Source organism: Notechis scutatus, chromosome 5, assembly GCF_049901735.1.
Source record: "Notechis scutatus isolate UNSWTSFEM ecotype Mainland chromosome 5, rNotScu1.2, whole genome shotgun sequence".
Lineage (NCBI taxonomy): Eukaryota > Metazoa > Chordata > Lepidosauria > Squamata > Elapidae > Notechis > Notechis scutatus.
This window is the reverse complement of record NC_142013.1, coordinates 61,879,173-61,902,515: the sequence shown is the minus strand read 5'-3', so window position 1 is coordinate 61,902,515 and position 23,343 is coordinate 61,879,173. Positions and strand designations below refer to the sequence as shown.

The 23,343-nt window shown below is 44.0% G+C and overlaps 2 protein-coding genes and 1 long non-coding RNA gene across 3 annotated transcripts in view; 2 read left to right on the top strand and 1 right to left on the bottom strand.

Annotated features, from left to right (window-relative positions):
• LOC113424465 (cilia- and flagella-associated protein 47) overlaps nucleotides 1-23,343 on the bottom strand; it is an 851,958-nt gene that overhangs the window by 544,373 nt on the left and 284,242 nt on the right. The window lies entirely within an intron of this gene.
• Nucleotides 119-9,244, top strand: LOC148130505 (lebercilin-like protein). Its single transcript, XM_087967496.1, has 5 exons — nucleotides 119-137; nucleotides 729-1,234; nucleotides 1,773-1,910; nucleotides 7,621-7,714; nucleotides 8,997-9,244. The coding sequence occupies exons 1-5, from the start codon at nucleotides 119-121 to the stop codon at nucleotides 9,242-9,244; spliced, it is 1,005 nt and encodes a 334-aa protein (XP_087823622.1).
• Nucleotides 12,199-12,537, top strand: LOC148130504 (uncharacterized). The gene is made up of 2 exons (XR_015749839.1): nucleotides 12,199-12,283; nucleotides 12,423-12,537. It is a non-coding gene; the product is annotated as an uncharacterized LOC148130504 (long non-coding RNA).

Genomic DNA, 23,343 nt, shown 5'->3' with positions numbered 1-23,343 from the left:
CACTATACTTTGAGAAGTCATATGAATGTTGTTAAACATATTTAAACACTATGTAGTTCATTGATAAATTAATGTACTGCTTTTAATACCCTCAGCAGGTAATTCCTCCCTGTGTGTAATGGCGGTCGTGTTGATGGGTATAGTTCACTAGTCATACAGATGTCAGTGTAACATGATTTCAATAAATAAGCTGAGGGATAGGAAGTATGGTCCAGTATATAAAAAAGATTTGGCAAATTTGAGTTGTTCATTCCTTCATTCTTTTTGAGGCAATTACTTTCACTATTTTATCTTTATTTGGATATGTTATTCAAGTTTCTGTGTGTATATGTGTGTGTGTTTATCCATCTGACTGTCTAGGCAGTTTTGTATAGTGGCTAGGGTGCTGGGCTACCAATCCTGCTTTAGTCAAGACTGGCTGAGGAATTCTAGGAGTTGAAGTCAACGCATTTTAAAATTGTCTAAATATTGTCTTAATATACAGTATAACACGAGTATAGCAGTTATGTCTTACGAAAGCTAATATTATGAGAGTTCATGTAGGATTTCTCACAATAGGTCAATCAACAAATAGTTGCATCAGAGATTGACTCAAGAAACGATACAAAAGGAAGTGAATCGATGCGGTGAATACATATTTGAGCATTTGGCTCTGAGGCTTATGTAAAGTTAGGTGATTCTTACTTTGGTCAATCATATATGCCATCTTCATATTTCTTTTAACATAGGAGGCAAAAAGTTGCCTAAAAAGAAACCTCCGCAGAAGACCTCTGCAGAAGTCTATACCATCAATGCTCAGGAGAAAAATAACATGGCTTACCATCTATTGTCAGCAAGAGACCACAAAATTAAAGAACTGAAAAACAAAGTGGCTGTTCTCCAGAATAAATTGGAGACATCTACTATGGAAAATAAAATGTTGAAGGGTCTTCAGTGGCAGCATTTAAAAGCAATCAAGAATTATGAAAATGCCGAGATTAACCTGCCTGATCTTTTGGCCACGCGCTCTAATGAAGTGCAGACTCTGAGAGCACTTCTCAAGAAATCTCAGGAAGAAGAGCGCAGGGCTTCCAAGAAGCTGAGAGACGTTGAGGTACAACTCTTAAAAACAACGGACTCCTTGCGGGCATTGAAGAAACTTTGTGAAGACAAGAAACTTGAAGAGAGAGAACAACTTCAGCATAAATTAACATCACTTACCCAAAAATTGGAAGCCAGTGATAAGAGAACCCAGGTAACAAGCAACGTAGATTACTTAGAACTACATAGTGTACCCTTCCTGGCCCCCAAACACACTCACACCTGACTGTCACCCAGTGGCCCCGGCGGCTGCTACTCCCCCTCCCTCTGGTCCTGGTGACAGAGTTGCAAGGCCCCAAAACTTGTGGAGCAGACACAATACTTAAAAAACAACAACGCTGCATCGCACACATCCCCTGCCTTGCCATTACTTCTGCCTGTCATCCAATTGGCTGGCGGTTACTTGTCCCATGCAGCCAAAGACCTGGGTAAATTGGTATTTGGAGAAAAGGGGCAGGGACATAGGGCGAGGGCCATTATTTTTGGTTATGCATATTATTTTCGACATTTTTCTTTCACAATGTGGGTCGATTCCCACTTCAAAAATTGTGAGTATTATAACTGAGATTGAGGATTTTCATCCTTTTGGAAACACTTGATGAAATTTCAGGTGACTTCCTTTAATTTCTAATTCAATATTGTATGATTGTAAGTATTGAATAATCTTATTGGTTTATTTCTAAACGGTTTAGGATTTGGAAAAGCAGCTATCGTTGAACACTGCTTCTTTTAGACATCAATTAGCAGTTGAAAAAAAAAAGATTACTGAAGCTCAGTCAATCACAGAAAATTTACAAGTAGAAGTCAAGTCTCTGAAGCTAAAACTTCAGGTATTTAGAAGCTTAAATTACATTTTTCTTACCACAGAAGGCATCCAAGATGTTATTCACTAAATGCTAATTTGAGCTGAGCCTATCTTAACAGATTTAACAGATAATCAGAGTTGGAAGGGACCTGATAGGTCATCTAGTCCAACTCCCCCCACCCAAGCAGGAGACCCTACACCTTGTCTGACAAATGGCAGTCCAATCTCTTCTTGAAGGTCTCAAGTGATGGCGCTCCCACAACTTCCAACGGCAGGCTGTTCCATTGGTTGATTGTTCCCACTGTCACAAAGTTTTTCTTTATTTCAAGGTTAAATCTCTACTTGTTCAGTTTCCATCCAGTTTTCCTTGTCTGGCCTACAGGCGCTTTAGAAAATAGATTGACCCCTTCCTCTCTGTGGAAGACTGCTATCTTGTACTGTGGTTCTTTTTTTCAGCCTGTAACTAAACTGTAGATTGGACAAATGTTTTAATTTATGTAAGGCCATTTCCACGATACCATTTCTAGGCATGGATACTACTTGAAAAGTGTCTCCCAAGATTATATGTGTTAAGTTTGGGAAATAATGGAGACCAGACATCTGACCAGTGACTTCAACTCTTTAATAAATGTAAATAGAATAGAACAGAGCAAGGCTATGGGCAACAACAACCCTTTTATAGGGTTATCTGCTACCTTGTTAACCAATGACATGTGCAATAAGTTCAAACTTATAACCAATGAGAAGTGTCCAATGAGAAGTGGCCAATCAGGGACTACTTATGGACCAATCCCTAGTTGTTGTATAAGGGCCAATCAGGTATGCAGGTTCTCAAACCCTGATTTGCATTTATGCTAGTAACTTTTATTGGTTCACAACACCCCTCCCCCTTGGGTTCCGTTTGAGGGGGGCTGTAACAAAATCCTCAAGATAGACAGGCCGTTTGGTCTGTCTGGCTGATTTCCATGGTTCCACCTGGTTTGGTCTAAGGTCCGGTTCCGGTGGAACGTTTGGGTGATCTTTATTAACTATAGTTTCACTGCACGGTGATTCTGTGCTGCTTCCACTGTGGTTGTCTCTGCTACTCCGTGTTTCTTCGGGGTTTTGTAGTTCGGTTTCCCGTATTAAAGTTCCCTGAAAAATTCAACCCCTCCCCGCCTCAAGTTCCGTGTTTCGCTGGGCCGTAGGGTTTCCGTTGGCCTGCTATTTGTCATATCAAAGTCAATTTCCTCGATATTTCCTCCCCCTTGAGTTGGTGAACCCGGGGAGTCATGGGTGCTGGGTGGTAATCTCGAGCGGAGTTGGTCTATGTGGCGTTTCCACACCCTCCCATCGTCCGTTAGCAGGCGGTAAGATCTAGGCCCAGTAAGGTGGGTAACGGTTGCGGGTATCCATAACGGGTCGCCGGAAAAGTTTTTGGCAAAGATTAAATCGCCTACCTTAAATTCCCGGCATTTGCTGCGGGAGCCGAAGGGCTTTTCCGGTGCGAATGCGGGGTGGAGCCGGTCAAGGTGTGATCATAGTTTCCGCCCCATAAGGAGTTCAGCGGGCGTTTTGTTGGTCACACTGTGGGGTGTGATGTGCTGCAACAAGAGAATTCGATTGATTTTCTCGTCGATGTTGCCAAATTCCATTTTGTGGAGGGTCTTTTTTACAAATTGTACCATGCGTTCTGCACGTCCATTCGCCGCAGGGTGCGCGGGCGAGGTTAGCGCATGGCGGATGCCCCGATCAGCAAGATATTGTTCAAAGGGTAATGCAGTAAACTGTGGGCCGTTGTCCGAGACCAACACGTCCGGAAATCCGTGTGTGGCAAATAGTCTGTTTAATTTATTGATGACTGAGTCCGTTGTAGTTGTATTCATTCGATGAATCTCGAGCCAGTTTGAATAGGCGTCAACAGTAATGAGGAAAGTGTGTCCTTTGGTAGGCCCCGCAAAGTCAATATGAATACGGGACCAAGGTCCCCTCGGAGTTTCCCATTCGGTTGGGCTTGCTTTAGGTGGTGCGTTGCTGACGTCCTGGCAACGTTGACAAGTAGTGACCCAGGCCTCGATTCTTTTGTCGATTCCTGGCCACCAAGCGTAGCTGCGTGCGAGTGCTTTCATCCGCACGATACCCGGATATCCCTCATGCAATACCGCCAAAACAGTTTGTTGTAAATTGCCAGGGATTACGACTCGATCGCCCCACAAGATACAGCCTTTTTGGGAAAACAGTTCGGTTTGGCGGGCTTGGAAAGGTGCCCATTCCGGTGCTATTTGGTCCGTCGGCCACCCCCGTTCAACCCAGCGCAGGATGTGTTGCAGAACTGGGTCACGTTTCGTTTCAAAAGCAATGTCTCTAGCCGTCAAGGGTGGTGCACGTAGGGCTTCGATCTGTAGCGTTGAGATGGTTGGGGCTGGATCTACAACAGAGTCTGGGAGCGGCGTTCTGCTCAATGCATCAGCGTGGAGAATTGATTTCCCCGGGCGATGTTGCAAGGTGTAGTTGTAGGCCGCCAAGAATTCAGACCAACGGGTCATTCTGGGGGACAATATATACGGGGTTGGTTTATTACCCGCAATGATCCCCAGTAGTGGTTTATGATCGGTAATTATCGTAAATGCACGGCCATAAACATATTCATGAAATCTTTTAACTGCAGCCACAATAGCTAAAGCTTCTTTGTCCAGCTGACTATAATTTCTTTCAGCTTTAGCTAAGGTTCGCGAAAAAAACGTGATGGGGGCTTCCGCTCCATTTGGTAATACGTGGGCCAGAATTGCCCCAACCCCAAAAGGTGATGCGTCACACGTGATAGTGAGCGGAAGAGTCTCGTTGTATTGCATAAGTACAGAATCAGAAGTTAGCAATTTCTTTATTTGTTGGAAAGCACATTGTTCCCGTTGTCCCCAAACCCACGTTGCTTTTTTGTCTAATAGTCTATGCAATGGTTCTGCTACCGTTGCTTTGTGTGGTAAAAAGACATTATAGAAATTGATAAGTCCAAGGAACGCCTGTAAGTCTGCCTTGTTCCTTGGAGTGGGGGCCTTTTTAATCGCCCTTAATTTGTCTTCGGTGGGATGGATTCCTTGGCTGTCCAGGAGGTATCCCAAAAATTCTACTTTTTCGGTACATAACTGGCATTTATCTTTTTTAACTCTGAGGCTCATGCGTTCTGGAATCTTCGTGAAACCTCTCTGAGTCGCTTTTTCTAGAATGTCTTTGTTAGGGGCGGCGATGAGTACATCGTCGAAATATGGTACGACCCCTCTTATCCCTTGTAACAACCTTTCCATTAAGCTCTGAAAGATTCCGGGGCAACGCTTACCCGAACTGGAGCCGGTTGCATTTAAATGCGCCCTATCGTTACGATAGTTTGCGCTTCTGCCGTGGTAGGGTCTACAGGCAATTGCTGATACGCCTGGTCTAGATCTATTTTAGCGAAAACTTTCCCGCCACCCAGGGAATGGAGCAAGTGTTGCACTACCGGCACTGGATATGCACTTTGCTGTAGTGCGTGGTTTAAGGTGGCCCGGTAGTCTCCGCAAATTCTCAGTGACCCATCAGGCTTGATAGGCGTCACTATAGGGGTTTCCCAGCGGGCGTGGTCGGTGGGTTCCAGCACGCCCTGCGCTATTAGTTTATCGAGTTGTTCGTCGATTTTAGGCTTCAAGGCGAATGGCACCCGACATGGCTTAAGGCGGATGGGTGCTATCTCCGGGTTCAAGTTAAACGAAATCGGGGTCCCCTTGTACTTGCCTAGTCCGTTCACGAAAATGTCTTGGAATTCTTGCACGAGTGCCTCCTCCCAATCGATGCTCTCGGCTCGGTGGACTCCGGATACAGTAATTCCGAGCGGCCTGAACCATTGAAGGCCTAAAAGACTAGGCCTGTCGCGGTCCACGACAGTCAGTGGCAGAGCGACGGTACGGTCCTTGAAAGAGATCTGGAATCTGCGGGACCCGACGACGGGAATTCGGTTGCCCTGATAGTCTTTGAGTATAACCCTTTGAGGGTTAAGGTCTTGGCGGCGAATCGTTGGAATGAGCTGTTGGAGCATTTTCCACGACACCATCGAGAGGGAAGATCCCGAGTCTACCTCCATCACGCAAGGTTCTTCATGCCTGGTGGAAGTGGTGGACGGCTTGTTTCTGTAGGAGTGGTTTCCCCATTGGTGGTTCAGTTTTTCTCGGTGTGTGCTGAAGAATCCTGAAGATTGGCATTCGGCCTGTCGGGGTTTGGAGTTTTGTTTGCTTCTGCAAACCTTTGCGATGTGACCTCGTCTCCCGCAATTTCGGCAGAGTGCGTCAAGGAATTTGCAGCTGGATCGTGGGTGCTTCGCCCCACATCCTGCACACGGTCGGAATGAGGGTTGTGTGAACTGGTCTCGTTCCGTTCGGAGTCGGTTGACCTCTTCCTCATCGCTTTCTGTTGGGGATTCTAGGTCTTCGTGGTGAGTCGATACCGGGTGTCTCTCTGAGCGAGGCGAGGTATCATTGGCGAGTTTACGTAGCGGTGCGTTGGTGCGGCGCATTCGGGCTGCCGACTTCTTTGTCGCCTCCGCTGCCGAGGCTTCTTTAAGGGCATCGTTGAGGCTGATGTCCCCCTTAGCCATAATTTTGCTCTGGATCGCGCCGTCTTCTAGGCCTAGAACCAGGCGGTCCCGGAGGGCTTCTTCTAAGTCGGCGAATCCGCAGAGGCCTCCAAGGTTGCGGAGGTCCGCGATGTAATTGGCAAGGCTTTCGCCCTTCCGTTGGTCCCTCTGGTAATATTCGTGTCTTCTGACTAAGGTTGGCACGGTGGGCGCGTAGTGAGCCCGTAGTAAGGGCTCGAGGACGTCCCAGTCCATTTCTTTTACCTCTGGTAGCTTGGCAAGTGATTTTGCCATTTTAAACACGGTAGGCCCGCAGTGAGTTAGAAAGATAGCTCTTTTTTTGCCGGTTGTCGCATCTTTTAAATTGTTGGTCTCCAGAAACATCTGGAACTGATCCATGTATGCCTCCCAGTCTTCGGTCTCTGGGTTGAATGGAGCGGGTGGTACGGCACCGCTGGCCATGTTGCCGTTGATGGTGCGTGTTCGACCACGTGCTCTGTTGGTTGCTCTGTGACTCAGTCAGCTCTTCGGTCTCCGGATCCCACCCTCTTCGCCAGTGTTAAGTTTGGGAAATAATGGAGACCAGACATCTGACCAGTGACTTCAACTCTTTAATAAATGTAAATAGAATAGAACAGAGCAAGGCTATGGGCAACAACAACCCTTTTATAGGGTTATCTGCTACCTTGTTAACCAATGACATGTGCAATAAGTTCAAACTTATAACCAATGAGAAGTGTCCAAATAGTGGCCAATCAGGGACTACTTATGGACCAATCCCTAGTTGTTGTATAAGGGCCAATCAGGTATGCAGGTTCTCAAACCCTGATTTGCATTTATGCTAGTAACTTTTATTGGTTCACAACAATATGCTTTTCAAACTTGTTAATGAAGGCCTGTATTGATAGAAAATTGGGGGTGTGTGTGTGTTTGAAACTGGTCAAAACCTTCACAGTTCCAGAAAAAAAGGATATTTATTCTCCAGAATCTTTAGAAAAGCAACTGTTTGGCCAAATTGTTAAGTAAATTTTTTAAAGAGACAAATACAATGATTTACTAGGGGAGAGTTATGCAGTGAAATGTATGATCTCTGAAGAACTGACATTAATACAATAAACTATATTATCAACATACATTTAATAATGCATTTCTTTAGGAAAGAGAACGAGAACTAAGCATAACAAATATTTATGCACATCGGATACGTAAAGGTCAGCCAGAGAAAAGTGATTCCTGTTCTTCTCCAAAAGGTAGCACCGACTTTGTTTCATACTTCATTGTGAAATAAAAATATGATAATTCTGTGCCTTGTCAAAAATATTTCAAATCCTTGTTCTATTTTCTCTTTTAAAATGGCAATACTGCATTTTGTGAGCTTATTATTTAATTGTCATCAGTGCTGATTAAGCAAAAAATCATTCTCATCATGCTCTAGAAGCAATAGATAAGGGTTAGAAGAATAGAAGAGTTTTATGGATATTTCCTAAGAAATCCCACTAAATTCAAAAGTGTTACAGGATTTTAGCGTATGTTCTGCTATAAAGATCATTGTTCAATCTTACCTATCAATCAATCAATCAATCAATCAATCAATCAATCAAACTTATATTTTGATGACTTCTAGAGCCTTTTAACTGGAGATATAAGCCTGGCTGTGGAACTGAAATTCCTTTATTCCCTTGTGCCATGTTGCCATTTTACAAATGAGTTAAATTATGTATTTTGAAGCAAAAAGTATTAATAATAGTCTAATTTATTTATAGATTTGTCAAATTTATATAGCGTAGCTGCCTATTTCACTAGAGCTACATAGAGCTCAAATTCATATTATTGCGGTTTCTTCCTCCAAATTATAAAGCCACACACATTTTTCCCAATCCTGCCTCCCTCATACACATTCAATATATAGGTGGAATTAACAAGGAGAGGGTGATTCTCATCCCTTTGTGTATCTCTTTATTTTTGAATGAAATACAGTAGTTTATCATTGCCTTGTCTAATGCAGTATAAAATAGTCCCCTTGCTATTGCCACTGAAGGGATTGTCTAACATCTTCCTATCATGCTGCTCCTATCCAATATACACAGTCCTCAAATTATGACTGTAATGGAGCTCAGAAGTTTCATCATGTTATGATGGTAGTAAATGAAGGCACCCACATAACCAACCTGATTTTAAAACCTTTTGGGTGGTGTTTGTTAAATGAACGTTTCAATTGTAAAGCAAATGATTATTAAGATTAAAATGATCATTAAGGAAACATTGTGGTTGTTAAGCAAGACCATGAATTTTTATGGCCCTTTTTGCCAGCAACCGGCTCAAAAGGCTATCTACAAGCAGAAAAACACAGCAATTTGCCCTAAAGAGAGTCATATGACAGTGGGGCAGAACAGCATCAGAACTCTGGAACAAATATTTGGAGAGGAGCATCATAACTCTGAATGCAAAGCAACTGTTGGTTAAGTGAGGAATATGTGAAACTATATGGGAGAAATATGTGAAAAAATTTACATCAGGGTTATCGTTCAACAGGTCCCTTGGTCAACCCCAAGATACCATGCAGCAGAAGACCAAGGAACAGGCAACGTGGTGAAATAGCTGACTTTGTAGGAGATTCTGTCACCAATTATGAGCCCTCCTTTGCCAGATTTCCAAAGGAAAGACAAAAAGACTCCTCTTCAACTCCCAGTGACGAAAACAGTCCCAAGATACCACCTGGAAAAAAAAGACTTCTTCTAGAAAAATTATTTGGTCCAAACTGCATCTTAAATACCAAATGATGGCTTACATTGTGTGATTGAGTAGATATTGTCTAGTTTTAGAATTAAGTGATATTAGATAGATATGAGATAGTATTAGAATTAGTTAGTAGATAGTATTAGAATTAAGCAGTATTAGATAATAGGTATTAAATCTAGGATGTAGTACAATAGATTGTAGATTAATACTAGATAGAATTAAAACTAGGAGATCTTAGATAGTAGGTATTATGGTAGTATTAAAACTAGAATTTTTAGATAATAGATTTTAGATAGTATGAGAACTAGGAGATATTAGTAAGCTTCTGTAGTTACTATTGAAATTAACCATCACAAAAAACTCTATTTTGTGAACTTTTTGCACACTTTTATAAATCATAAATAAAAAAGGATTTTGAAAAATATATTTTATGACTTATGCATATCTATAAATAAGATTTCCTTGAAGTCTCTATTGTTCCCATTTGAAACGAATAAAGGGGAATATTTCTTTGCAGCTTATATTCAGAAGTGTTGTTTCACCACACGAGGGAGCCAAAGACTAATCTTTTAACTTGTCAGCTATATTTATTTATTTATTTATTTATTTATTTTTATTTATTTGATTTGTCAATTGTTTACAAGATAATAAGTACAAGTGTATACATAGTTGTGAATATATGAAATGGGTACATATAAGAAAAATAAAAGAATAAGAGAAACAATAGGACAGGGACGGTAGGCACGTTGGTGCGCTTATGCACGCCCCCTACAGACCTCTTAGGAAAGGGGTGAGGTCAATAGTAGACAGTCTAAGGTTAAAGTTTTTGGGGTTTGGGGAAGAGACTACAGAGTCGGGTAGAGTATTCCAGACATTGACCACTCTATTGCTGAAGTCGTATTTCCTGCAATCAAGTTTGGTGCGGTTTACTTTGAGTTTGTATCTGTTGTGTGCTCTTGTGTTGTTATGGTTAAAGCTGAAGTATTCATTGACAGGTAGGACATTGCAATGTATGATTTTATATACCATGCTTAAGTCGGACCGAAGACGGCGTAATTCGAGGTTTTCTAGTTTTAGAATTTCGAGTCTGGTGGCGTAAGGTATTCTATAACGGGTAGAAGAGTGGAGAACTCTTCTTGTGAAATACTTCTGGACTTTCTCAATTGTGTTAATATCACATACGTGATAAGGATTCCAGACTGATGAACTGTATTCGAGTATTGGTCTAGCAAATGTTTTGTATGCTCTGGTTAGTAGTGAGATATTACCAGAGAAAAAGCAACGTAGGATTAGGTTAACAACTCTTAATGCTTTTTTGGCTATGTAGTTGCAGTGAGCTCTAGCACTTAGATCATTAGAGGTGAATATTCCCAGGTCCTTTACAGAGCTTGGGTCATCAACAAGATCTTGACTATTCAGCTTGTATTTTATTTTCTGATTTTTTTTACCAATATGTAAGACAGAGCATTTATTTGTTGAGATTTGGAGTTGCCATATGTTAGACCATTCAGATACATAGTCTAGATCTTTTTGTAGGGTAGTAGTATTGTCTGTGGTATTGAACAGCTTTACATCATCAGCGAAGAGAACGCAATTGCTCTTGATATGATCACAAAGGTCGTTTATGTAGATTATGAAGACAGTTGGTCCTAGAACACTGCCTTGGGGAACACCACTATTGACAGGTACTGGATTTGATAGGGCGTTCCCAATTTTGACCATTTGTTGTCTGTTTGACAGGAATGCTTCTATCCAGTTATTCAGTTGTCCAGAGATACCATAAGATTTTATTTTTAGGAGTAGTTTGTCGTGTACCACTGAATCAAAGGCTTTGCAGAAGTCTATGTAGATTGCGTCTATTGCTTTGCCCTGGTCGAGTTGAGTAGTCCATATGTTTTTGCAGTGTAAGAGTTGCAGATTACAGGATAGTTTTTTTCTGAAACCAAATTGTTTATTGGAGAGTAGGTTGTTGGTCTCTAAATGGAGGATGATGGATTGGTTAATAATTGATTCCATGACTTTACAGGTGACGCAGCATAAGGAGATTGGTCTGTAATTTTCAACTAGGCTTGGGTCTCCCTTTTTGAAGATGGGAATGACTGTGGCTTGTAACCATAGGTTGGGCAAGGAGCTGGTTCTGAAAGATCTTTCAAAGATTATGCTTAGAGGTTTGGCTATGGCAGCGGATAGTTTTCTTAAGAAGTAGGCACATATTCCATCCGGTCCAATAGATAGAGATGGTTTTAGGTTGCGTAGTGCTTTTTCAACGTTGTCTACTGTAAAATCGATATGTATTAGATCATTATTGTTGTCTGTGGTACGGCTAGGAAACATTGGGCATGATCCATTACTGTTTACAAACACTGAGCCGAAGAATGTGTTAAAGATGTTGGCTTTAATGGTGTCGTCGCTGCAGTCTTTACCATCAGGTCCTATCAAGGGAGGGATGGACCTTGAGTCTTTTAGTTTGTTGTTTACAAAATTGTAAAAAGCACGGGTGGAATTGGTGCTTAGAAGGTTTTCCTCTTGCTTAATGTGGTAATTGGTGCATTCGGTCTTTATCTGGTGGCATAAATTTTTATATCGGTTTTTGAAATAGTTTACTAGACCATGTGGAATTAGTTATAGACATTAATTTTAGTTATGTTTTTGGACAATGGTTACACGTAAGATACTTGATACAACTGAAAGAAGATTATCAGGTGAAACTGAATGTTCCAATGTTTTTTTGGATAAATATACAGAAGTAATTCAGGCAATGGAAACAAAGCTTGAACTGCATTCTAACCACTGAGCCATGGTGGCATATGGCAGGTTGACTCTTCCCATAGCCAGTTCAATCCAGAAGCGGCTCAAGGTTGACTCAGCCTTCCATCCTTCCAAGGTGGGTAAAATGAGGATCCAGATGGTTGGGGGCAACATGCTGACTCTGTAAACTGCTTAAAGAGGGCTGAAAAGCACTATGAAGCAGTATATACCGTATATACTCGTATAAGCCGAGTTTTTCAGCACATTTTTTGTTCTGAAAAAAAAAAACCTCGGCTTATACTCGAGTCAGATTCCCCTCTGAAAAAAAAATGGTGTGGAGCTCCGGAGCTGGGCAGCTGCTTCCGTGTTTCCTTTGCAACTTTTAAGCATGGGGGTAATTGGAAGCAGAAAAGTTCTTGCATGAGGATATATTGTTTTTTCTTTTTTTAACTGTTTTTAGGGGGGGGAAAGACCCACCACCATGTGAGAATGCTCAGACACGAAATCTATCCGACCGAAAATAAGTGTGTGTGTGTGGGGGGGGGATTTTAACAGAGGGAAGATGTAGGGAGAAGGCAAAAGCGACGGAAGATCCTTCAGGGGAAACTGAGGGGGAGACTCACCCTTGGTCCAGATGAGCCCCCTTCCCTGCCCCTAAGGAAGCAGAGGCAGCCAGCAAGGGCAGGCAAACCCCACTTCACGGACTCTGTCCGTCCTCGCTCCCACCCACCCACCCACCCAAAGCGTGAAGTCCCCAATTGCGCAGCCCAGAATTGCCCTCCCTCAGGGGCAGCAACGACGCCCGGTGTTTCCCGAGACAAGCTCCGCCGTGCAATGAAAGCGCCCTGGCTCTAGGCTCGCGGGCTCAGAAAACAACGCGAGCCGAGGTCGCTTGGCTCCGCTCAGCTTTGTTTCCTCAGCCCCAGCTGCTTTCAGTCCAATCAGGAGGAGGGGAGGAGGTGGCGGCGGCGGCTCGCGTTGTTTTCTGAGCCCGCGAGCCTAGAGCTCAGAAAACAACACGAGCCGCGCCGCCGCCACCACCTCCTTTCCCTCCTCCCGAGCGGACTGAAAGCAGCTGGGGCTGAGGAACGAAGCTGAGCGGAGCCGAGTGACCTCGGCTCGCGTTGTTTTCTGAGCCCGCGAGCCCAGAGCCAGGGCGGTTTCATTGCACGGCGGAGCTTCTTGTCTCAGGAAACACCGGGCGTCATTGCTGCCCCCTGAGGGGAGGGCGATTCTGGGCTGCGCAATTGGGGGACTTCGTGGCTTTGGGTGGGTAGGAGCGAGGACGTTGACTTTAAGCGCTGCCGACCAAGTGTTTCACAAATACCAGTGGGACCTCCGTCCACCACCACCCCTCCCTCTTTTGCCTCCTTCCTTCTGATCAATCAGGTTTTCCCAGTATTTGCTCACAGCTGCGTTTTCTCTTCTGCCGTGCTAGGCGTTGAACGCGGGGGTTTCTGATTCCCCTTACATGCGCGTGGATATGCCGCGGGGCCTTTTCTTCCAAATGCCCCACGGGCAGAGAACACTGACTTTCATGATAGTGAGATCATTTCCTAAATTAATTGATTCACTAACCCAAAAGAAGATGTTGATGACAGTGAGAGGCAAGAGTCACTCTCTCCCTTGCAAGAAAAAAGCAAGAGCCATTCTTATGATCCCTTTCTCTCTCTCTCTCTCTCTCTCTCTCTCTCTCTCTCTCCGTAATACAGTCAAGCCCTTTCCAGCATGTGCGATTCGCCCCCGCCGCTTTGCACCTTGCAAATGCAAAAACCCCAGGATTTTGCATTTGCAAGGTGCAAAGCGGCAGCGGCGGCAGCGGATCCCGCGTGCTGGAAAGGGCTTGACTGTATTACGGGGAGAGAGAGAGAGAGATCATAAGAACGGCTCTTGCTTTTTTCTCGCAAGGGAGAGAGTGACTCCTGCCTCCCACTGTCATCATCATCTTCTTCTTTTGGGTTAGTGAATCAATTAAACCTTTCATGATAGTGATATCGTTTCCCAAATTTCCCTTAAATCAGGGAAGAAATCAGAAACAAACCTTTGGACTGAGAATAAGCCTGTTCCTATGATGCCATTTTTGTTCACTGCAGTGTGAAAAGTGTGAAAAAAACACACTTCTTTTTCTTCATCTTCTTGTTCCCTATTTACTGGTCTCTTTCAAAGAGGAAATTGTGAACATCAAACTTATTCTCAACTGTTCTAGTGAAAGTTTTTATTGGTATCTATTTTTATTTTTGAAATTTACCAGTAGCTGCTGCATTTCCCACCCTAGGCTTATACTCGAGTCAATAAGTTTTCCCAGTTTTTGTGGTAAAATTAGGTGCCTCGGCTTATATTCGGGTCGACTTATACTCGAGTATATACGGTAAGTGCTATTGCTAAAACTTGACACACTTTCAAAGGAACTCCATGAGGAGATACAACACTTAACTGGAGGTTTAGACAGATAAAAGATAGAGTGGAACAAATGAAACTTTAGAAAATAAAAATTGTGAGCATCTGCAACCGAGACTTTTATGTATTCCCCTATAAAAGAAGAAATAGATAAACTGAGCCATCCAGACAGGCAGCAACTCTCCTCTTGAAAGAATGCTAAGAGCAAAGGGAAGCCGGTGAATAAAGGAGCCATATCCCTGAGCACTAGTGTCCATATTCACTTCTCAGAGCAACATGCCACCATCTTCTTTTACCAATATTGTTGGTTTTTCAAACTTATTGATGTTATCCTAAAACCATCTTGGACATAAGCAAACTATAAATAACAGTAATAAAAGGTATAGGTGGGAATTGCAATGCATCATTATTTGCTAATTAGGGTATGACACCATTATTTGATTGTTATTAAGATATTGAGATAGAAACGTTTAAAATAACCTTAAAAGAGATTTATTTATTTATTTTAGAAAATTGATATTGCTGCCTATTTGCACATGCTGACCCAAGGTGGCTTACATGGATATAAAAACCATATAAAAGAAATAATAATAATAATAAAAAGAAACTAAATCAGAAAATAATAATTTAGTAAAGTAATAACCCCCGCCCGATGACAAACCATTACATGGGCTCCATTCTGCTCTGGGTTCCCCAGGCCCACTGACACAACCACATTGGAGGTAATAGGTGTAGAAAGCTGTAGAAAGGAACCCCTAATATATCCACTGCATATTTCTATTAAGCAAAAGTGCTTTCTCCACTAAGGTAATCAATCAAGACTGTTAATCTTTTCCAATCATGTAACTGGCATACTTTAACCAATCCTTACTGTTGTGAATCAATAAAAGTTACTAGCATAAATGCAAATCAGGGTTTGGAAACCTGCACACCTGATTGGTCCTTATACAACAACTAGGGATTGGTCCATAACTAGTCCCTGATTGGCCACTTTTTTGACACTTCTCATTGGTTATAAGTTTGAACTTGTTGCACATGTCATTGGTTAATAAGGTAGCAGCTAACCCTATAAAAGGGTTGCTGTTGCCCATAGCCTTGCTCTGTTCTGTACTATTATTAAAGAGTTGTACTCTCTGTACTATTATTAAAGAGTTGAAGTCACTGGTCAGATGTCTGGTCTCCATTATTCTCCAAACTTAACACTGGCGACGAGGATGGGATGCGGAGACCGAAGAGCTGACTGAGTTACAGAGCAACCAACAGAGCACGTGGTCGAACACGCACCATCAATGGCAACATGGCCAGCGGTGCCGTACCACCCGCTCCATTCAACCCAGAAACCGAAGACTGGGAATCATACATGGATAGGTTCCAGATGTTTCTGGAGACCAACAATTTGAAAGATGCAACAACCGGCGAAAAAAGAGCTATCTTTCTAACTCACTGCGGGCCTACCGTGTTTAAAATGGCAAAATCACTTGCCAAGCCAGCCGAAGTAAAAGAGATGGACTGGGACGTCCTCGAGCCTTTACTACGGGCTCACTACGCGCCAACCGTGCCAACCTTAGTCAGAAGACACGAATATTACCAGAGGGACCAACGGAAGGGCGAAAGCCTTGCCAATTACATCGCGGACCTCCGCAACCTTGGAGGCCTCTGGGTTCTCCGACTTAGAAGAAGCCCTCCAGGACCGCCTGGTTCTGGGCCTAGAAGACGGCACGATCCAGAGCAAAATTATGGCTAAGGGGGACATCAGCCTCACCGATGCCCTTAAAGAAGCCACGGCAGCGGAGGCGACCAAGAAGTCGGCAGCCCGAATGCGCCGCACCAACACACCGCTACGTCAACTCGCCAAAGATACCTCGCCTCGCTCAGAGAGACACCCGGTATCGACTCACCACGAAGACCTAGAATCCCCATCAGAAAGTGATGAGGAAGAGGTCAACCGACTCCGAACGGAACGAGACCAGTTCACACAACCCTCATCCCGACCGTGTGCAGGATGTGGGGCGAATCACCCACGATCCAACTGCAAATTCCTCGACGCACTCTGCCGCATTTGCGGGAAACGAGGTCACATCGCGAAGGTTTGCAGAAGCAAACAAAACTCCAAACCCGAAAGGCCGAATGCCAGTCTTCCGGATTCTTCGGCACATACCGAGAAAAACTGAACCACCAATGGGGAAACCACTCCTACAGAAACAAACCGTCCACCACTTCCACCAGGCGTGAAGAAACCAGGCGGGAAGAGACCCACCAAACAATCACCATAGGCCACGCTACATCCCTTGATGCCGGAAAAATCCGAGTAAAGGTCGCCATCGAAAACAAACCTTGTGTGATGGAGGTGGACTCGGGATCTTCCCTCTCGATGGTGTCATGGAAAATGCTCCAACAGCTCATTCCAACGATTCGCCGCCAAGACCTTAACCCTCAAAGGGTTATACTCAAAGACTATCAGGGTAACCGAATTCCCGTCGTCGGGTCCCGCAGATTCCAGGTCTCTTTCAAGGACCGCACCGTCGCACTACCACTGACTGTCGTGGACCGCGACAGGCCTAGTCTTTTAGGCCTTCAATGGTTCAGACCGCTCGGAATCACTGTAGCCGGAGTCCACCGGGCCGAGAGCAGCGATTGGGAGGAGGCACTCGTGCAAGAATTCCAAGACGTTTTCGCAAATGGACTAGGGGACCCCGATCTCATTTAACTTGAACCCTGAGGTAGCACCCATCCGCCTTAAGCCGCGTCGGGTGCCGTTCGCCTTGAAGCCTAAAATCGACGAACAACTCGATAAGCTAATAGCGCAGGGCGTGCTGGAGCCCACCGACCACGCCCGCTGGGAAACCCCTATAGTGACACCTATCAAGCCTGATGGGTCACTAAGAATTTGCGGAGACTACCGGGCCACCTTAAACCACGCACTGCAGCAAAGTGCATATCCAGTGCCGGTAGTGCAACACTTGCTCCATTCCTGGGTGGCGGGAAAGTTTTCGCTAAACTAGATCTAGCCCAGGCGTATCAACAATTGCCTGTAGATCCGACCACGGCAGAGGCGCAAACTATCGTAACGCATAGGGGCGCATTTAAATGCAACCGGCTCCAGTTCGGGGTAAGCGTTGCCCCCGGAATCTTTCAGAGCTTAATGGAAAGGTTGTTACAAGGGATAAGAGGGGTCGTACCATATTTCGACGATGTACTCATCGCCGCCCCTAACAAAGACATTCTAGAAAAACGACTCAGAGAGGTTTTACGAAGATTCCAAAACGCAGGCCTCAGAGTTAAAAAAGATAAATGCCAGTTATGTACCGAAAAAGTAGAATTTTTGGGATACCTCCTGGACAGCCAAGGAATCCATCCCACCAAAGACAAATTAAGGGTGATTAAAAAGGCCCCCACTCCAAGGAACAAGGCAGACCTACAGGCGTTCCTTGGACTTATCAATTTCTATAATGTCTTTTTACCCCACAAAGCAACGGTAGCTGAACCATTGCATAGACTATTAGACAAAAAAGCAACGTGGGTTTGGGGCCAACGGGAACAATATGCTTTCCAACAAGTAAAGAAATTGCTAACTTCTGATTCTGTACTTATGCAGTACAACGAGACTCTTCCGCTCACTATCACGTGTGACGCATCACCTTTTGGGGTTGGGGCAATTCTGGCCCACGTATTACCAAATGGAGCGGAAGCCCCCATCACGTTTTTTTCGCGAACCTTAGCTAAAGCTGAAAGAAATTATAGTCAGCTGGACAAAGAAGCTTTAGCTATTGTGGCTGCAGTTAAAAGATTTCATGAATATGTTTATGGCCGTGCATTTACGATAATTACCGATCATAAACCACTACTGGGAATCATTGCGGGTAATAAACCAACCCCGTATATATTGTCCCCCAGAATGACCCGTTGGTCTGAATTCTTGGCGGCCTACAACTACACCTTGCAACATCGTCCGGGGAAATCAATTCTCCACGCTGATGCATTGAGCAGAACGCCGCTCCCAGACTCTGTTGTAGATCCAGCCCCAACCATCTCAACACTACAGATCGAAGCTCTACATGTACCACCATTGACGGCTAGAGACATTGCCTTTGAAACAAAACGTGACCCAGTTCTGCAACACATCCTACGCTGGGTTGAACGGGGGTGGCCGACAGACCAAATAGCACCGGAATGGGCGCCTTTCAAAGCCCGCCAAACCGAACTGTTTTCCCAAAAAGGCTGTATCTTGTGGGGCGATCGAGTCGTAATCCCTGGCAAATTGCAACAAGCTGTTTTGGCGGTATTGCATGAAGGACATCCGGGTATCGTGCGGATGAAAGCACTTCGCACGCAGCTACGCTTTGGTGGCCGGGAATCGACAAAAGAATCGAGGCCTGGGTCGCTACTTGTCAACGTTGCCAGGACGTCAGCAACGCCCCGCCTAAAGCAAGCCCAACCGAATGGGAAACTCTGAGGGGACCTTGGTCCCGTATTCATATGGACTTTGCGGGGCCTACCAAAGGACACACTTTCCTTATTACTGTCGACGCCTATTCAAATTGGCTCGAGATCCATCGAATGAACACAACTACAACGGACTCAGTTATCAATAAATTAAACAGACTATTTGCCACACATGGGTTTCCGGACGTGTTGGTCTCGGACAACGGCCCACAGTTTACTGCGTTACCCTTTGAACAATATCTTGCTGATCGGGGCTAACCTCGCCCGTGTACCCTGCGGCGAATGGACGTGCAGAACGCATGGTACAATTTGTAAAAAAGACCTTTCACAAAATGGAATTTGGCAACATCGACGAGAAAATCAATCGAATTCTCTTGTTGCAGCACATCACGCCCCACAGCGTGACCAACAAAACGCCCGCTGAACTTCTTATGGGGCGGAAACTACGATCGCACCTTGACCGGCTCCATCCCGCATTCGCACCGGAAAAGCCCTTCGGCTCCAGCAGCAAATGCCGGGAATTTAAGGTAGGCGATTTAATCTTTGCCAAAAACTTTTCCGGTGACCCGTTATGGATACCCGCAACCGTCACCCACCTTACCGGGCCTAGATCTTACCGCCTGCTAACAGACGATGGGAGGGTGTGGAAACGCCACATAGACCAACTCCGATCGAGATTACCACCCAGCGCCCATGACTCCCCAGGTTCACCAACTCAAGGGGGAGGAAATATCGAGGAAATTGACTTTGATATGACAAATAGCAGGCCAACGGAAACCCTACGGCCCAGCGAAACACCGGAACTTGAAGCGGGGAGGGAGTTGACTTTTTCAGGGAACTTTAATACGGGGGAACCCGAACTGCAAAACCCCGAAGAAACACGGAGTAGCGGAGACAACCACAGTGAAAACAGCACGGAATCACCGTGCACCGAAACAGACTTTAATAAAGATCATCCAAACGCTCCACCGGAACCGGACCTTCGACCAAAACCGGTGGAGCCACGGAAATCATCCAGACAGACCAAACGGCCTGTCTATCTTGAGGATTTTATTACAGCTCCCCTCAAACGGAACCCAAGGGGGAGGGGTGTTGTGAATCAATAAAAGTTACTAGCATAAATGCAAATCAGGGTTTGGAAACCTGCACACCTGATTGGTCCTTATACAACAACTAGGGATTGGTCCCTAACTAGTCCCTGATTGGCCACTATTTTGACACTTCTCATTGGTTATAAGTTTGAACTTGTTGCACATGTCATTGGTTAATAAGGTAGCAGCTAACCCTATAAAAGGGTTGCTGTTGCCCATAGCCTTGCTCTGTTCTGTTCTATTTATTTAAAAAGTTGAAGTCACTGGTCAGATGTCTGGTCTCCATTATTCTCCAAACTTAACACTTACCAAGGTTGATGAAAATAAAACACTGACATGCTGTTCATTTTCCATCTGTATGAAATACATATTTTGTATTTTTGCTACATGATTCATTTGGAGTACAAGAATTGACAAGCTAGAAAGAAAATATTTCTCTAGTACTCAGGGCATTATTTTTGGATGCAGAAATGGACTAACGAGGCTCAACGCTTGGAGAATTTCAAAGTTGTGGGGGGAGAGAGGGAAGGAGAGAGAATTGGAGCAGCATCATGCTCCTTTTTTGAACAGCAAGCAAGAAGCTTCGGAAGACTCTTCTACAGAAAAGCATAAATCACATGCATATACTTATCACCGTCAACTCCGAGGACAGTGCCAAAACATGTAATCACCACTTTGACAACGGCACTAGAGAGAGACTTGATGCCGGAATCAGCATGGGCTCAGCATCCAATGCACACAAAAATACAGAGTGTTAGCGACCTGGCAGCAGCTTGGCAAGCAAAGAGGCAAGCATCTCCATTTCTGCTAAACTCAGCAGGGCCTCCTCCTTCCCCTACCCCAGTTCATTGGCTCTTGGATATTTCCAGAAGAGATGAACCAAGAGGCAATCGGTTTGTGGGAGTATCTGTGGCGAGGGACTTCACCTGCTTGTCATTTTACATTGACAGGTTGTGAGGGAAGAAAGGGGTGCTCAACCGGAGGAGGAGTGGAATCGTTCCTTAAGGATATTTTGAATCAAAATGTGCTAATATCAGGCATATTTGTTTATATATCTATTTGTCAAATGTATATAATGTAGTTGCTCATCTCACTAGCACTATGCAAGATTGAGATCTCATTATTGTTATTTCACCCTCCAAATTTAAAGCCACACTCATTTTTTCCTCCTCCCTCCTCCCTTGTATGTATTCAACATATAGCCTTGAATTAATAAGGAGAGTGTGATTCTCACCCTTTTGTGTACCTCTGTATTTCTGAATGAAATACAGGAGTGGTTATCATTGCCTTGTCCCATGGAATATGTAACACCATATGACCAACTTTATATTACACCCTTTTTTGTGGTGTTTGTTAAATGAACAATTACTAGTACTCGGAATCAATCACTCTGGGACCAAGAAAGGATGACTACTCTTTTCTTGCTTGACACAGCTGAAGTGGTAGTAGAACAGAAATATAGAAGATAACATCACAGGCTTTACAGGATTTCTTGGAGGATAACATTCGTCATTAAAATTGGGATAGTAAGCATTGCCCTTAATTCTGTCAGCACAAATCAAACCCTGTTTGATGATATCTAATTAACACACCGAGAGCTAGTTTGGTGTACTGGTTAAGGCATCCATAAGCAAACCACCATCTATAGGTTCTAGTTTTGCTTTGGATATGAAGCTTGCTGGATGACCTTGAGCCAGTCATTTCTCTCAGTACTAAGAAAGAGGCAATGGCAAACCAAGAAAACTGCAGGGATTCTCCAGGCAATCTCTGAGGAATGGACATGATTGGATGAAATTAAAATAACAATTATTGCTCTCCTGATGTGAAGACATTCCAGTAAATTTTCTTGAAGCGTGTGTCTACCTGTCCTCACCTGAACCTTGAGTCAGTCAGGGGCTAAGGCAGCCAAGGATGGGTAGGTAATCTTCCATTTTATGGGTGTTTTTATGGTTTCCTGATCACTTCTTCAGTCACCCCATGCAGACAAAGTGGGTTGCGTTGATGCAGAGGAGGCACCTGCAATAATGTGTTTGGAGTTAGCAATCTTCTGACTCCTACTGGCTTTGTCAAAGTCATCTTGGCTGGCCCCTTTTCTGGTCCCTAACCACTGCTCTTGTTGTGCAGCTGATGGATTTACTACTTGGCCAAAGAATGTTCAGAAACAATTACAAAACAATTCTAAAAAACTGACAGTATACAGGTTGGTAAAACCCTTGAACGAGGTGGCTGATGATAGCTGGGGCTTGGAATCCACATGCTGTAAAATAACAGCAATTCTACTAATTATTCATTAATTTTAATGTTGATGAAATTTCACATTCCTCCAGTTACAATTATATTATTATGGTTCATCTTACTGTCAGGCAGACTTCCAGACTGGATTTGGAAATGTATCACCTATCAAGTCCTTCTAAAGGGCCTGGGGTAGGCAAGTGTGGATGTTTGATAGTGTTAAAGCAGGGGTATCAAACTCAATTTAATTGAGGGCTGTATCAGGGTTGTGTTTGACCTCTGGCGAGGAGGGGGGCTGCAGGGGTGGGTGTGACCAGCTTGACGTCACTTGTGTCAGGGGGTGCCTGTGGTGACCTGAGTGCTGTGCTGGCAAAAATTGGCTTCCAGGTTTGTTTTCGGCTGGGACGGCCTACTGCAACCTCTGCCAGTGAAAATGGAGCTCAGGGAGGCCATGTTTTTGCTGGCAGAGGCACCATGAGCCGGTCCTTCGCTGTCTCCAGAGCAGCCCCATGGGCCAGATCCAAGCATCCCACAGGCCTTGAGTTTGACACCCCTGTGTTAAAGGTATCATCACAGGATGTAAGCTGTTCCAAGCAAAGCTGCATTTTGCAACAGACTGCAGGTGATATTGTCAGTGCCGATGGTGTTTAAGTGGTGCTCTAGCTGTTTCGGGATAGCATCCAAGCCGCTTATTAATTTTTCTCTTTATTGTGGCAATCATTCTAATCTGTTTGATTTTTGTATTTTGTTATTTTCTCCAACTCTTTCTCTGCTATTCTGCTGTCTATATATATCCACTTTCCAAACTTTAACACTATTATTAAACTTATTTGCCACCCAATTTATGTTTCAAGGTGACAACTAAATAAAGCTTTAAAGTTTTATGGATATTTATTAAGAAATCCCAGTAAATTAAAAAGTTGCGACTTCTAAAGCTTTTTAACTGGAGATATAAGCCTGGCTGTGGAACTGAAACTGCTTTATTCCCTCATGCCATGCTGCCATTATACAAATGAGTTAAATCATGTATTTTGAAGCAAAAAGTGTTAATAAGAGTCTAATTTATTTATATATTTGTCAAATTTATACCACACAGCTGCCCATTTCGCTAGAGCTACATCTACTTCATATTTCACACTTTGGAACTGGGTCATAAGTACTTTGGGAGGAGCATCATAACTCTGAAGGCAAAGCAACTGTTTTTTAAGCGAGGAACATGTGAGACTAGG

Coding starts and splice junctions, on each gene's coding strand:
- LOC148130505 (XM_087967496.1), top strand. Junction 1,911..7,620: donor CTCTGAAGCTAAAACTTCAG/GTATTTAGAAGC, acceptor GCATTTCTTTAG/GAAAGAGAACGAGAACTAAG. Junction 7,715..8,996: donor TTCCTGTTCTTCTCCAAAAG/GTAGCACCGACT, acceptor ATCGTTCAACAG/GTCCCTTGGTCAACCCCAAG.